Source organism: Anguilla anguilla, chromosome 5, assembly GCF_013347855.1.
Source record: "Anguilla anguilla isolate fAngAng1 chromosome 5, fAngAng1.pri, whole genome shotgun sequence".
Taxonomy (NCBI): Eukaryota; Metazoa; Chordata; class Actinopteri; order Anguilliformes; family Anguillidae; genus Anguilla; species Anguilla anguilla.
In genome coordinates this window covers 28,211,813-28,228,782 of record NC_049205.1, presented here as the reverse complement: position 1 = coordinate 28,228,782, position 16,970 = coordinate 28,211,813, and the positions used below count along the sequence as shown (strand labels likewise).

At 37.5% G+C, this 16,970-nt stretch overlaps 1 protein-coding gene across 2 annotated transcripts in view; it reads right to left on the bottom strand.

The window, feature by feature from the left end:
- LOC118227482 (anoctamin-5-like) overlaps positions 1-16,446 on the bottom strand; it is a 63,851-nt gene extending 47,405 nt beyond the window's left edge. Inside the window, exon 1 of one of the 2 annotated variants that reach the window (XM_035417985.1) lies at positions 16,145-16,446. In XM_035417985.1, coding sequence (XP_035273876.1) covers positions 16,145-16,334 — 190 coding nt within the window. In that variant the 5' untranslated portion in view covers positions 16,335-16,446. The remainder of the gene's footprint in view (positions 1-16,144) is intronic. The other variant, XM_035417986.1, reaches the window with a different exon arrangement.
- Positions 16,447-16,970: the final 524 nt, after the last annotated feature.

The window sequence follows — 16,970 nt, the reverse complement described above, 5'->3', positions numbered from 1 at the left end:
AGTAGAAGGCTAAAATTGAATAAGAGATAATGTTCTCTGTATGTTTTTTATGTGAAGGCCACGTAAAACATAAGATGCTGACCTACAAACAACTACAGTCAGCACAGCAATCCTAAAAGGTTGGATAAAGTTTGTGCTTAATGCTACCAAGAGTTAATGCTTAACTGCGTATGTCTTAAGTAAACTATCCCACCAACGGACACCAGAAAAGAATCCAATACCAGCGTTACGGTTTTAAACAGCTTGTAAACTCAAGAGTCAACCCATTTACCTCCACTTTATCTTAGCCTATATCACAGCAGCTATCTAGAGCTCTCAAATTTTTGCATTTGTGCACAGATGTACACAGTGAACATAGTTTCTTAGTAACACACGCTGCTTTGCTACAAAGGTTAGAGGTTAAGGACAAGTGGAACTGGCCTCAGGCCTGACAACATGTTCAGTGATACCATGTTCTAAATTGAGAAAAATAATGTACAAGCAGAGCAGAGCAGTGAGAAGCAGGGAGTGATTCACACTCTTCTCAGTCAGGGTGTAGTAAATCACCTGTGTTTCTGGAAATGACATAAACCTCATGTTTCTGAGGATGGCATAAACCACACTTTTCTGGGGATGGCACAGACCATACTTTTCTGGGGATGAACTACACATTTCTGGGGACAGTGTACATACGTTTCTGGGATAGTAGAAACCACACATAGGCTATTTCTGTTGATGCCATAGAGCATTTGGATAAGCTCAAAGTTTGTCATGTTGACATCAAAGGCAATATACAGGGTTCACATTCAGGTAAAGTTATGGGCCCGCACACTGAAACTACTAGCCCATTCGTTTTGGTGCTGCCAATTTAGTATTCTCATTCAGACATGCCTAAATCATATATTCAGAAACAAACAACTAGTGATACACAATTTCTATTCATTCAAGTTTTAAATATTTTTCAACTGCTTATCAATTAAAGCTGAGAAAATACACAGAAATGCATGTATATTCAATCTCTTTCAGCATGCTCCTGTAGTTGCGTTCGTTTTAACCTTTTGTATGTGTTTTTGGAATTAGCATTACTTATTGATTTGGAGCTTGTTTCCTTTCATCAGCGTTTGATATAATTTGGCCCCCGACTATTTTTTGGGGGCACTGTCAAATCTCAGGGAGTCAATATTAAAATAATAACAGAAACACCCATAATTTTCCCACAAGTAATTCAAACTTTCTTTTATTGTGAAACACAATATGCTAATTAATCTTTGACAATAAATGTATTAATCCTTTATAGTAAAAACTGAAATTTAAAAAAGATATAAATTTTATTAAAGAAAATTTTTATCTTTTACATTAGTTTTCAATTTGTATTGTCTATTATTATTATTATTCCCTTTCTTCCGAACCCACCTCCTCCTACAGTTTTAAAGATAGACATAGGGGAGATCGAGTACATTTGTAACACTGGTAAACAGCAGATTTTTGTACAAATGTTTTTTATATCGGTGTACCAACCAGGTGTCAAACAAGACCAGGTCAAAACCTAGTAGCCTATATGGCTGGACACTAACACACTTCATCCGGCCGACCAATGGTGTAACTTCATCACTCAGTCACAGACATTCGCGTTTGTAGGGCTAGCCCCAGTGTTGCGGTCCAGCCAAAAATAATGCAATTCCACAAACAGCATGTAAATACAAGGAATACTTTTGTTATAATTGTCATCGTTTCAGGGACAGTTGTAACAGTGCCATGGGACAGTTATTGCTCTAAACTATAGGTGGGTACAGGGCATATTTTTGATTATGCCAAGTTTTAACAACTAAATTAAACAGTCAAAAAAAAATGTTCTGTAGCAAACTTCATCACACAGGACAGGCATCACTCTCTCACAAGGTGTACTGAATGTCAGACCATGTCAGATTTGAGTGTATCAATAGACAGTCACAGCAACAGTTATGTACAGTATGAAATTTTAAATGGATCCACCATACAGTCTTCCTTGCAGTGAACACTTACAGTTAATCATTTAAAATGATTGTATGGAACTGTAGAAAGCCACCACGATTACACACAGAGAGCGAAATGGAGTAAACAAAATCTATTGTGTCTAGTGCAACCAAACTGTTGGCATTCTGCATGCTTAATCACATTTTCCCAAAAAGATAGTCATACTGTCATATAATTTCACAGTAAAAAAAAAAAAAATTATATATATTCAGGGTTTTTATTCTCCCACTGGTAAAGTGGGCTACAGAAAAAACATACTGGCCCGGAGCTCAGAGAAAACACTGACGAGCCAGTGGGCAAGTGGTTCTCAGAATAACAATTCCAGGAAGACAATGAAAACAACAGTACTGAATAGGTGAACACAATCAAAATACAAAAGCTATTACAGAATGGGAAATCAACCACAACAGTTACTGCAGCAACCAAACAGAGGCAAGAGGTATTTAATACCGCGAACAAACATTTCAAAACTATGACACACAATTGTGTTTTTAGTGCCTTCCTGAGAAACAACGCCATCTTTAAACCCTGGTATTGAAGCTAACAGCCATCTGCTGTGCCACACTGTCTGACTGTCAAAGAAAATGTAATTACTGAGCCAGTTTCCAGGGTAACCCCAGCTCTCCAGTACACTGCACCATTAAAAGACCCCCTCCCCCCCCCCCCCCCCCCCAAGAGCAGACTATATCAATACACAAGCTATAAAACACCATAAATGGAATGAAAGATTAAGAGTAAACATCAGCCAATATACAGTATAAACTGTGCACAGCTTTATTACTAAATGTCTTGATAAAGAATCAATGGTAAAATACAATGGGATTGCCTATTTTAAGTTTAGTCTGAAGTTCTCATGCATCCATGGAGAAAACAACCTTCAACATTTTGTAGCTGTGATCCGAATTGTACTCTTGTCTTCTACCTAGAGCATAAAGCAGATGCAGAAGTAAAAAGGTGAGGTGACCAAGTGCATTCCAGTCAAGAATGCAAGATTTCACCAGAAGTTCTCTTCGCATTCTTGGGAGGACTAAAAAACAAAGTGCACTTCAATGCAGACTTTTCCATGCTTTTCCTTTCCAGTAGCCATTGCATTTTCTGCTCTGTATTTCAGGCGAATAAGAATTTTTTATTCAGCCAAAAAAATGGATGACAGAAGGGAGGATTTTGTTTACAAGAATAAGTACATTTACTTTACTGATTTCTGTAGTGCCAATGTGTTTCTTGCTAAAGTTAGAGGTCAGTAGTGGTGACGTCAAAGTAGTACAAGTACTTATCAAATCGAACGGAAATTGTGTTGTTACACTCGATAAGTGCATTCTTGCAAGTGTACCAGGAGGTGTGTTCTTACAGGAACACGAGAACACAAGTGTACAATTTGGAACACAGACTTAGTTACAAGTCAGGACTGCACCAATCATTGGTTATATACACTCATCGGCCACTTCATCAGGTGACAGGATTGGCACCCGGTGTGGTCTTCTGCTGCTGTAGCCCATCTGCTTCAAGGTTTGACATGGTGTGCATTCAGAGATGCTCTTCTGCATACCTCGGTTGTACCGAGAGGTTATTTGAGTTACTGTCGCCTTTCTATCAGCTCGAACCAGTCTAGCCATTCTCGTCTGACCTCTGCCATCAACAAGGCATTTTCGCCCAGAGAACTGCCGCTCACTGGATATTTTCTCTTTTTCAGACCATTCTCTGTAAACCCTAGAGATGGTTGTGCGTGAAAATCCCAGTAGATCAGCAGTCACTTAAATAACCTTTCTTCCCCATGCTGATGCTTGGTTTGAACTTCAGCAGGTCGTCTTGACCATGTCTCCATGCCTAAATGCACTGAGTTGCTGCCACATGATTGGCTGATTAGATATTTGCATTAACGGGTGCAGTTTGCAGTTGAACAGGTAGGCCTATACCTAATGAAGTGGCCGTTGAGTGTATATCCAAGGCTGGCACAATCATACTAACACTATGCAGTGTTAAACAGAGTTTAAACTGAAATCCAAATTATTAATTAACTTATGCTTTCACAATAGGGGAAAATGACAATGCACAAAATGAATTGTTCATTAAATAATATATATTCTAACATGTACCTCTTGGGAAATTTATGATTACATATTTTTCTTAATTATTTATTCTTGGCAGGGTCTTATGTTGGATGCTCCATTCCGTATCTTTGGCTTCCACCCATAGCTGTTCACTAACTTCCTATTTGTGCTTTCCTTTTCACAAATGCCCAGAGCCCTGGCCATTCCTGAGCCTGCTATTGGTGCCCATCCCCATGCTGCTCCAGCCCAGCACCACACCCCAGTACCGCCACCTCCCGATGCTTCACACACCTGTCCTGAACTGATCAAAAGAATAAAGCCCTTAATTTATAATTATACGCTTTGGCACTCTTTCAAAAATATGACAAATGGTTTGCTTTGTTATAGGGCCCAATATAGCAGTAAATGTGGGAAAGTAGTCTGCCATTTTTTACTTTTAAATAATGGTATGAACCACACTAATGTATTTGTACAAAATGTTCTATTTCATGTCAGAGGTTTAATTTCTGTTCCATGTTTAGGATGAAGGCTGTACGGACTATGGGCCTATTTATTGTACACAAGTGTACATGACTAGCACAGCGTTCACAGAGCGAGCAACTCGGTTGATGGGTTGCTCAAGTTTACTAGGCTGAGGGAGGGGCAGGAGTATCCTCTAAGTGGTCTCGTGCAACTACATATTATTGAACAGAAGTAATGGCATCATCAAATCATATATTTGCCGTATAGCCACATATCGTCTCCATGACAAATAGGCTATTTGTTATTGCTATCTCATTAGCCATATATCTCTCTATATCTCTCTCACTAGTTGGTCACCTAGCTTGTGATCTCTCTATCCCTCTCACTAGCTGGCTAACAATCTCTTTGAGTCTGGTTGAGTTTCTCGCTGTGTGAACGCACCGTAAGAAGACCATTGACCATTGTACACTTATGCATGTCAGTGCATGATTTCAGTCATATAAACAAAAAGAAGTTCTGTATAAGTAATTAAACATTAAGCTTCAAGTTTGAAATCCCTGAAAACATCTATAAACTGAAGTGAATTTATGCATAAAACAGAAATATTCTTAAAAAAAGCCTTTTATAAAAAGGTCACAATGTTGACACCAGCTTTGCTGAATTTTGTAACATCAGTGAGAAGTATTTTTTTTTTGGTGGGCATGGTGTTCTCTGAATTGACAAAGAAATGAAAACAAAGACAAGACCTTCTGGCGAGGTCAAGGCCTCCTTTGCATAGAGTGCACAATATCCCAGAAATGTTTTTGGTAGTCAAATTAGGTGAAGTCACGGCAGATGTCCAGTTACATACATATTCTTTGAAGTCATAAAGGTCTTCTGCCATTCTCCAGAGCAGTCTTACTTAAATAAAAGCAAGTAACGTGCAAAATAACAGACCCTTCCCTTCAGCCAATGCACGTCACTCAATGCATTGTCCTTATCTGCTCTTGTCCATTTCCTCAAGCCGTTTCACCAGCCACCAGCCTGCATGTGTTTCTGGGAGATTTCAAAGGCCACTGTTGCTGAAACCGTCAAAATTATGCATCAACAACTAAGATTGAGACTGCCGAATCCCCAGAATGCACAATAAGGTTAGAAAGATAGTAACAGCAACAGAGCCGGTAGCACAAACAATAACTGCAAATGTTAGTGTTCAATTGGGGGAAAAGCTCATTAGTTCTTCCAGATCAAAAGATTGGGCTCGATTTTCTACTTGGTGTATGGTGTGTTGTGAGCTGTCACACAAGCAAAATGGTATTTTTGTCAAGGATTTTGACGTGTCTGAACCATTTGCCAATTTCCTTACTGGCCATGTGCCAAAGTGCAAGTGGAGCCACTGGTGGGGGTGTGTCAGTCAATATTGCATAGCTCAGTGCATTTTTGATGCAACTTCTCAATTCTTTGGTCAGTCATGTCTTCCATTTGCACTGTTCACTGCCCACCTGCTCAGACCACATCTACTGTGTAAAGCGCAGGCCATCATACTAATTTTGGGAATTTCCTATCCAATGCACGCATAATCACAACCTATTCAAAAGCCAATCAACAATTTTTGTGGATCATATTCTGTCCAATTTGACTGCAAATTGAAGTACATACTTTACATTTATTGTTCAGTTGCTGGATTTATTTCTATATTAAATTGCGGAGCCTGTTTTTATAGTGCATTGTGGTCCCTGGGATATCGTTTTCTTTCTTTTCCTTACACTGGTATGTACTGAGAAGAATAATATGCAATAACAATAAATGCAACTTGAATAAGCTTTTCATTTACTAGTTAAATGATGGCTACATTACTGGCACAAATTATGGCTGGACTGCCTTTATAAACAGAGTTTTATGATTAATACAATATTTTGTGACAATCTCTCTTTTTGGCAAACAAAATGTAGGCCTAATAGGTCATAAATGTAATATCAACATAAAACAAATGTAGAAATAATTAAAATCCTACTGAAAATGATAATATTCGCACAAAGACAAAAATGATGTTATGGCTTGTATACTTTATTTAAAATGACTGATGGTCACAGAATGTAGTCAAGAAGATATTTCAATACATTGAATAAGGGAGAATAAGCAGAACTGAAACTATTTTCACTTTTCACTAAATTACTTAAAAGTAATGTGATCAAAATACGTGAAATTTCACTACAAAGGGCTTGTCTGCTACAATAACTCACATGGAGTTTGAGGTGATCACGAATGGTTTGTGCGCAATTTAAATAAACGTTAATGCAGTCTGATGTTACATCTGCAAGGTATGTGCAGGACAGTTGCAGCAGAGGTGCGGTACAATTGTAACAACAAAAAATAACAGCATAAACAATATATGAATCATAATCATAACATCTGCAATATTTACAGGACAAAACACTGCTGATTCAATACCATACATGTGCATGGACGTTGAAATCAGAAACCAATTAGAAAGCTTGTGTTTTATTTTATTTATCGACAAAAACGATACGTATGCAAAACTGGATAAGTTGTGGGCTCTGTTCTAACCCCTTAAACCACACTTAAAATCCAAAATGACCAAATCCCCTGATCACATGGGAGTCTCACTCCATAAACATACAGGGCATATTTATTCTGACAAAAAAATCATTTTTGTATTTTCTTAATTCTGTGGTTATTATATGTACTTCTGATATTGGACAAAACCAGATTTCTTTTCCAATGGTACCCTAGGATGTATGCAACACCAGGAAAAGGTCTGGAGCGTTTTGAACAAAGCAGTAAACTTTTACATGCGTTTTCCCAAAGGTGGGCCAAAATCTCCCCGAAAACCCCAAATGGTACCAAACCTCTTCAAATTGGAACATTGTGTATATCTTTTTTCCCCAGCCATATTCCACTTCCAAAAGCTAATTCCTTTAAGGGATTCTTTACTTTACTTTTGACTAAGTCCTCTATATCAGTCAAATGCTGTTCTTTTGGAGAGCTTTAATGCACAAAATGTATTCATAATGGTCTGTTATCACACGCTGAGAAACAATCAAACCACTTGGTTTTACCTTGCTGTATGCTCAGACCTGCAATCAGCTGCTTGTAAGCAGTAAACCTCCTGATCACAACAGAATGAGAGCTCACAAGGGGGAAAATGACAAAAATATAAAATCAAATCATAAACTATTTAGACCAGGTCGTAACAATTTATACCGCGTATAGACCCCCTGACATTTGACAATGACTCCCTAAAAATAGAAGGGGTGGGGCAGGGGGCCCCTCTAAATCTAAATACATCCTGGATCAAACATTGAACCAAAATTGCATCTTGCTCAGGTGTAACACTTTGGCTGAGCTGTCAATTACACAGTTACTTTTGTACTTGCAGTGTAAGTTTATTATTATACCAGTTTTATATCCTTGTCACATTGATCTTTCAGCTATAACTGTTTAAAAATGTGGAAAAATATTCTTCCAAGAATTTAAATTTGAATGCCCTGAACTTACTGCATTGTTTGTGCACTCCATTGAATGCAGTGTCTATACGTTTGTGACAGAGGCTCCTGGCAATAATATCACTGACATTCAAATAGTTTCCTGTCTGTTCTGTCATTTAGCATTAGTCATGCCATTAAAGGTCATTCATGATTAAAGATTTCTCTTTAATCAATAATAAGGAGTGCCCGCTATGAGATTGGTTTGTGCCAGATGATTGATCTGTCACTTGCCCAAATGGGCCAGTACCCTAAATAAGTCTTATCCGGGTCGAAGAGAAAAAGATGTTATTACCACCCTGGAAATGACACTATACACTAACGCTAGTCGACTAAGCAGATATACACTTTGTCTTTGTAATTACTACATCTAATTCAACAACATTACAATTTAATATACATTTAGCCTGTATCGCTATTAGATTAGACATGCTGTCATTTAGGATGAGAAAAACACATTAACATTTAGAAAGGTCAATGGTGACTGAGGAAATTTAGTTGAACGTTTATAGCAGGGTGAATCTATAGTTATCATTACTGAGTGCAGCTCGGAGGCAATATTATTTTGGGGTCCTCTGCTAATGCTAGCTGACTTGGAAATATTTGCAATCTTAGTATTTATTCTCTTATTCATTTACCTATCAATAGCAGAGTTTATGACGGTCACTTTTCCATCATTTGCGAATGCACATTGGCAACTTGGCATTAAGATGGTAGCATTAGCTAATCAGCTAAACTGTCTGTAGCTAGTTAAGTTACATATAATAATAATAATAATAATAATAATAATAAACTTTATTTATATAGCATATTGCGAACACTTAAGTGCCATTCAATGTGCTTTACAGAAAAAGTGACAGAAGTGAAAACTGACATGTAAGAGGACAAAATAAAACAGTACAATATAGTATATAAAATAATAGTAATAAAATATACCAGAAACAATAAGGCAGGAATTTTTTTTATTATTTTAAAAAAATTAAAATAAAAAAAGATGAAATAATAGAAAATCTAAAATAAGTAAAAATAGTTCTGAAGGAAAAGCACATTAAGGCAGGTCTTCAGATTTCTTTTAAAACTATACAGATTCAGATACCCTCAGAACAAAAGGAAGCTTGTTCCATAGTCTGGGAGCATATAAGCTAAAAGCAGTCTCCCCATAAGTTTTAGTCTTAAAGTAGGCCTATATGTAGAGACCGAAACACCAATTTAAACTTATGGGGAGCCATCAGAACCAGGAAGTACAATTTTTTTGCTTAGCAGACATGCTTAGTTGTGGCCCTTAATCGGGGGATAGCGCAGACATTGACTAAAATAAATAATAAATTAAAAATTCATATATTTGTCTATGTGATATAATTTTTTCCTAAGTGATTTTTCTTTCTAATATAATGCACGGTGTTAACATTAATATTTCAGTGGAAGAATTTTATTTTTACTGTCAAAAATGAATAGAGCCCAATGGGGAAACTTGATTTTTGAGCAAAAATCATAGATATCAGCAGGGGGTGACATTACATCTGGTGCTGAGGTTGAGAAGTTGGCGTGGGATGGACAATCAGAGGGAAACCAAGTTTCTGAGAGCTCTGACAGGAACATATTTTAAGATGTGATCATTTAAATAATCAGGGGCAAATCCACAGGTAGTTCTAAAAACCAGTAAGAGCACTTTAAAAATCAATTCTAAAATCAACCGGCAGCCATTGTAATGATTTTTAAATAGGAGTAATATGTGCACATTTCCAGGTTCTAGTTAGTACCCTGGCTGCAGCATTTTGAACTAGTCGCAGTTTATTAATTGCTTGCATGGAAGGCCAGTGAATAAAGAATTGCAATAATTCAGGTAACTCGTTACAAATTCAATTTTTTGGAATCTTCTTTCAAAAGGAAGGATCTAACTTTTGCAATATTTCTTAGATGCCAAAAGGCAGTGTTGGTTACATTTATGATATGTGCCCTAAAATCCAGGTTGATGACAATTTAGAGAAGTAATATTTAAAGCTCTAGTTGTGAGATACAATTTTTTCTCTCTTGATCTTGATCTTGGATGAAAGTTAAGCCATCCACATATTTATGTCTGAATTACAATTTAAAAGAGTGTCAAAAGGACAAAGATCATTTGGCATGACTGATATATATATAACTGGATATCATCCACATAACAGTGGAAATCTATGTTGTGTTTGCGAATAATAGTCCCTAACGGGAGGATGTACATAGCCAGTTAAGTACAAGTCGCTATATTAAAACTACAACACTGGTCGCATTCTAGCAACCGCCACTCAAGTTTACATACTAGTCTGCCTACACGTGACAATCGTTGTAATTTCAATATAGCAACTTGCTAGCAACTTACTTAAAGCACAAAACAGCTTAGGAATTCAGTCTTACCATTTTGTATCAGGCACATTGAGCATTGCCAGCATATTTCCAACCGTTCTGTCTGCAGATGGTGGAATTGACACAAGGGGAAGTGCTAACATTTTTGTTAATCGCCACATGGGCATGGTCAGCTTCTCAAAATGTCAGAAATCGCCCCCGATTAATTGGCCAGCTGATATAGAAAGGTCAACCACTAATTGTTTTATCCTCAGCTAATCTGCCAGCTTCTCATCTGGAAATTCTAAATCCCCAGGCAAAGGAGAAGTCATCCACAATTTCCAACAGTTCACATCTGCGATTAGTCGAAACCGCTCAGAAAGATGAAGCTTGTACATAATTTGGCAGTGGCAACTGATAGATTTTCACAGGTAGCCTAATAAACTACATAACTCTTTTTTTTCAAACCAGTGCTGTAGTTTGGTGTTTTGACACTTTTTAATGCAAATAGTCTGTATAATCTTAACGGCGCAGTATGTAAGCTTGGAGAAATGAGCAAGTGAGCTAGATTTTGAAAAAAAAAGAAAAACATTCCAACCCCTCCCCTCAGCTCTCCCTCCAAACACATACATGCATGCTGCCTGACATCTGAGTACTGGAGAGGACATGTGACCTGTTCTATCATAATCAGTCAGAAGTCACTATGAACAATTTAATATAAATCGATGTTTATATCAAAAATGTTAATTTTTGGTTTTAGGGTTTCATTTTAGTTTAGCAGAAAAATATTGTGGCTTTCATAATCTGTATGTCTTAATGCGAGTAAAACCATAGTTTTTAAGTGTTACACGTAAGATGACAGCGCCAGTTTTGCATCATTTGGAAGCTAACTTCTCTTTTTCTCTTCTCACCAGTCACACCATCACCTCAGATGCTTTCACAGCTACAAGCTAATGGGTTTCATGATTTTACCCAAAAATGTCTTAACTTTCATGATCAGTATGACTTCATGTCAAATTCAGTGTAAAGTATTGGGCCTAGCTAGTTTTAAACGTAAGATGACAAGCTAACAGCAAAGTTGCGTTAGACTACTGAGACCACAGCTCCTGTCGTTTGTCATCAGTCACACGTAGAGACTACTTATTATATTGGCTTTTATGATCTGTATGTCTCCATGTCATATTCAGTGTAAAATATAGTTTTGAAACTTTAAAACATAGGATGACAAGGTAGCACTGGAGTTTTGCCTCGTTTTGAGGCAAGCTAGCTTGTCACTATTCACCAGTCATGTCATGTCAGCCGTTTTTTTGTGGCTACAAGCTAATATATTGGGTTTCATATGATTTTACTCTAAAAATGTCTTTGCTTAAATTATCACTATATCAATGCAAATTCAGAGTAAAATATAGTTTTAAAGGTTTTAAATGGAAGATGGTTATGTAAGGTATTCCTGGAGTTTTGTGTCGTCTGTAGGTCTATCATTAGCACCATCTCTACAGTAACATTACCTCTGCTCTGCTCTGATCTGTGTAGCCCCACCCGCACTCCCGCCTCACAGTGCTCTGGCAGCGCTATGAATGCACAACAGGGTTCAGTAACAGCATCAGCATAGCTAAGAGCTGTCCTGATTGGCTGTTAAGATTCAGGCGTGGTAAAAAATTTGGAGTGGCTGATTTCAGAGCCTGTGGCAGACAGAGAGACCAGTTTTTTTCTTAGACCATTTAATTTAGCCTATCTTTTGGGATGTGATGCAAATTTAACCAGATATGAAGAAAAGTGTTCTACAACAAACTTAAATACTGCACCTCTAAAAAAGTGGTTATAGCTATCTTGTGCAAGTGACCTTAACATTGAGCTCTGCTGTTTATCACTAGCTTTACTGAAAGTTCAAGTAATAACCTATGCACCGTTCTGTATTTTAAATGGCTCAAAATGGTCTGACGGTTCCCAAGAACCACTTTTCTAATTACAACCTGCTTCATAATATGTCAATGCAAAAAATGTTGTTTCTTTCCATTGGAAAGATGCTATTAAAAATAGGCTACTCCATCTCCCCTTGCATAACCAATCTACAGATCCATTAATCTTCATTTTAAATAGTCTTAGTAAGAATTCAATTCAATTTTATTTGTATAGCGCTTTTTACAGAGAACTGTCACAAAGACAATTTACAGAGTGGCAAGGCAAGAGACAGAGCAAAAAAGAGCAAACAGAGCAAACATCAGGCCTGAACCCCCAAATAGTAGGTACATAAGGTAAAAAAAAACTCCCCGTGGAGAGAAAACCCTCAAACGGTGGCGAGAAAAAACTCCCCAATGGGAAGAAATCTTGAGAGGAACCCGGCTATAGAGGGGGAGCCCATCCTCTACTGGCCAGCCTGGTGTAAAGTAGCAGACAGCAAATAAAATGGGTTGAACAGGGTACAGCTGAGGTGAAAGCTAACAGGAATAGAGTAAATAGTTACACCTTGAAAGCTGTCTTTTAGAGACACTCTACAACAATTACAACGTATAATACTAAACTAGGGCCACACATATTGAAATTAATGTACTATATTCTGCTACCAACTGATAAAAATCTTAAGAATCAAACATCTATTATGGTTTGGGTCTTACTAGGCTATGTCTTGTTATTACTCTAAAAGGAGGACTTTTCCTGCACTATGTAAAAAATTATAGTAAGCTACAAACCTATACTTTAATTAAAGGGAACACATCAGATATCATAAAACATCAAATATACTAACCAAATGGAAGACGTTGTCCTATTTCACGATTCACAACATTCAAAACATAATTTTATGGAAAAATGGCAAGAACCGTACCATTACTTAATGTTTCGGCCCTCCCCTTTTCCCCAATCTTCGGAATTATCACCTAGGCTATGTCATATTTTTCTGATGTTGCAGGTGGAGGAAGTCAGATATTCTCAAATTAGCAATAGACATTTTTCCATTAAAGAATTATATCGCTACAACACGATTGGAAAGTTATTGCAACAGTAATGGAAAACGAGTTAAATCGACACATGATGTTGGACTAATTCACTTGCTCAAGGTGGATTAGGGTAGACCCTACTTTGATTTAGTGTAACAGAAAAAGATGAGGCAACAAAACAGCAGATGTTGCACTTGTTGTAGCTCATAGATGTTGTTTCAGAGTTTGCTGGACAAAGAAACTCATAAACTGCTGGTTAGCTGGCTAAGTAGGTTAGGTAGTTAGTAAAAGCACACTTATTAAATATAATGTACAGTGCGGTCAGTATTGTACAATCTGCATCATACATCATAAATACCTAGAATTTATTTTTTCCCACAGCTGGTTGCTAACTTCATACATGGTACAGTTAATAATACATACACTGTTTGTGGTTTAGCTGGCATTAAATCATTAGGTTAACTTGTTAAGTCTCATCAGTTACATTTGTATTAGTGAAGAACACCAGCATAATGCTACTAGTAAGCTAACATTAATAATGTTTAGCCCAGGACATCAAATAACGTATCCGTCCCCTGAGATATTAATGCGTTTTAGCCCAGGACATCAAATAACCAGGGGACGGATACGTTATTTGTCAATGAAGTTATAGTTCTGAATGTAGCTGCCTCTAAAACTAAGATCTAGCTGTTTTTTTTAACTCACATAGACACAAGATACATTGTGTAAATTACTGAGCTTTGGAAATGCGGGAATGTGTATTTGCCTCATTTAACAGAGCTAAGGTAGTAGCTAAGTGAGTGTCTTCCACCTGCAGCCGTTGATAGAGCTGCGCAGATAGCATGTAGCCCGTAGATAATACCTTTATACTGGATGTACAGGGATGAAATTGCTATCAATATTCTCAAATGATTCTGGGTAAGATAGGGGCGATATAGCTCAGGAGGTAAGACCGATTGTCTGGCAGTCGGAGGGTTGCCGGTTCAAACCCCGCCCTGGGCATGTCGAAGTGTCCTTGAGCAAGACACCTAACCCCTAACCTCTAACTGCTCTGGCGAATGAGAGGCATCAATTGTAAAGCGCTTTGGATAAAAGCGCTATATAAATACAGTCCATTTACCATATAAATGTAGTCCATTTACCCTAGCCAAAATCACTCTTGGATTGTTGAGCTAGCAAATAATCCTCTGACTCCAAGCCATACACCTCTGTCTTAAACCTTAACAGCTGTATTGCAGTATCAGGATCAGCTATGCCTTCTACAGACTCATCAGAGTCAAAGCCATCTAAGTAACTGATAATGTCCTTTGAATCAGATATTTCAGTGCTGTCCATTTCTATCATCTTTTCAACCATTGTGTTCCACCTGTGATGTCATGCATCAAAGAAGTCATCAATTCAGGGGTTTCCATCAGCAGTCATCAATTTGTCATATTTGATGCCATACTAACAACAATTTCAGCTTGAATGAGAATGAATAAAAAACCTCTACAATAAAAAGAACTGGTCTAAAATCTTTGGGGAATGTTGTTATGTGGTGCAAGCCCTTTAAATGTTGCTGGCATAGACTGTGAAGGCAGAAATAAGGACAGCAGTTGCATCAGACTTAAGATGCTACACTCTTGGTGTTTAGCTAATTGAAGCAATCAAGACCACAAGTAACAATGGTGTTTAAAGGGGCTAATGAAGACAGAAAGCTGATCACCCTTAGCTTTGGCCAGAGGTGAAAGATACATGAAAATAGGTGACCCATTTTCCCCTTGAACTAATGAAAAACAAATTCTGTGGCTGTGTACTAACTACATACTTTCATGAAGACTTATCAGGTCTAAGTCGAGATGTTTAAAGTTCAGTTGTATGCTTGTCTGAAAATATATGATAATTGAAATATATTTTCTATATTTTGTCTAAAGAAATATATATTTTTTTCACTTCAGAAGACTGTCTGTAATGTCAGAATTGATACCAAAATGCCATTAAAATGGTTTTTAATTTAAGAACGAGTTATTTCAATCAAGTTGTATGTCCACACATATTTCTCCCAGATAGATTTGTAGGCTATATGAATCTGATTTTAAAATCAAGGTCTAATTATCTGAATCAATATCTTTATCAACTAGATGATACTATTTTTGCTTATACCGTATTATTCCTCTAAGCTATTGACAGCGGTTCACATTCCTATACATTGACTTGATGACGGTGCTAAAATAACGTTACACAAAAGAATCCTTGATAACAGTTTCAGTCCCTGTTAACCAAGCTAACCTAACATTATATAGTGCTCCCATCTTAATAGAACCGTAAATTGATTTGCTCTCATTTCGCCCCATCTAAGAGTCCACCTTGCTCGTAGTAACGTTACTGAATCCTACAGTAGCCTAATGTCTACAGCAAGCCAACTAGAAAGCAAGTGATGTCACACTAGTAAAGGACGTAAACGTTAGCCAATTTAGCCACGTTGCCTAATCGACAAAAACGAATAATTTCAAGTTAGCCTACTGGTTAAAATGGCATCACATATTTAACGATATGAAGTGGAATAATGTCATACCGATAGCTCAACACAAATATGGAAAATATTTCAAAGTTTATAAGCGGCAAACCTCACAGCTGTAGGCTACCTAACAATGCTAACTTCGCTTTCGAGTCTACAGGCAATCCAGAAATCCAGCTACCAGCCTCAAGATAAATGAAGGGTTTGCTTATAGTCAAAATTACATATAACGAGTATAAGCTTGAGGTAGCAGCCTTCTGCTGTAGGTAGAGTCGGCATATTGGCCAGCTACAGACATTCAGCACTGCCTTGAAGAATGCGTTTGGGATGTCAGGAAAAAGACCGTCAGTTCTAACAAATGCAAGGTAGCAGACAATATTTTGACCAATTCGAACGAAAACTTACCCCCATTTGGAGATTCAGTCGTGCTTTGCATCTCTATTAACGTTTCATCCTTCATCTTTCCCGTTATCCGCTTCATCCTATCAATGCAGATGTCGCCTTTCTCTCTCACTGGGGAAAAACCAGAGATGATGGACAGACCGAGTCGTTTCCGCCCCTTTTCCTTTGCAATGATCTGAATCTGTCCCTGCATACGAGTCAGCCTTGTAGCCTACCCCAGGCTGAATCTGATAATAACATCCTGAGACACGAACCATGTTTTTGTGTGCTTTACCCTTGCTTTTGTAATTAGTAGCACCTGATTACTATGGAAACTAATCAATGTCTTATAACAGGAAGTGTTTCTTGAAAAAATGATGTCCTCGTAAGAGGACAATGAGTTTATGTTCGCAATAAATGATATAATGTAGCCTACATATGCTATAATTTATTAATACAATTAAATTGCCTTTTACTGAAAAACACAAGTCAGTGTGTATCAAACAGTCTATTTCAATGTTAAAACGCATTGAATACAAAAACCGATGTCTGATGCAGCAGTTCATTTTTGAATATTTCTTATATATTTGGATTTCTATAGCGCCATCATGGGGTTGGATTGGGCTAAGCCTTAGAGGCTGGAATCTTGAGTCAGTGCTCATACCAAGTTTCCTAACTTTGAAACGGTTGTGGGTTTATTAGCATATTTGTGATAATATAGGCTATATGGAATGTACAAGAACTGAAAAAAACCTAGTCAAAGGGTTAAGAGGGATGTTTTGAGGACCTCCAGAACTGCCACGTCCGTCTGTATTTTAGAGCTTTGTGCAGCTGCAGCTGTTTCATGGTG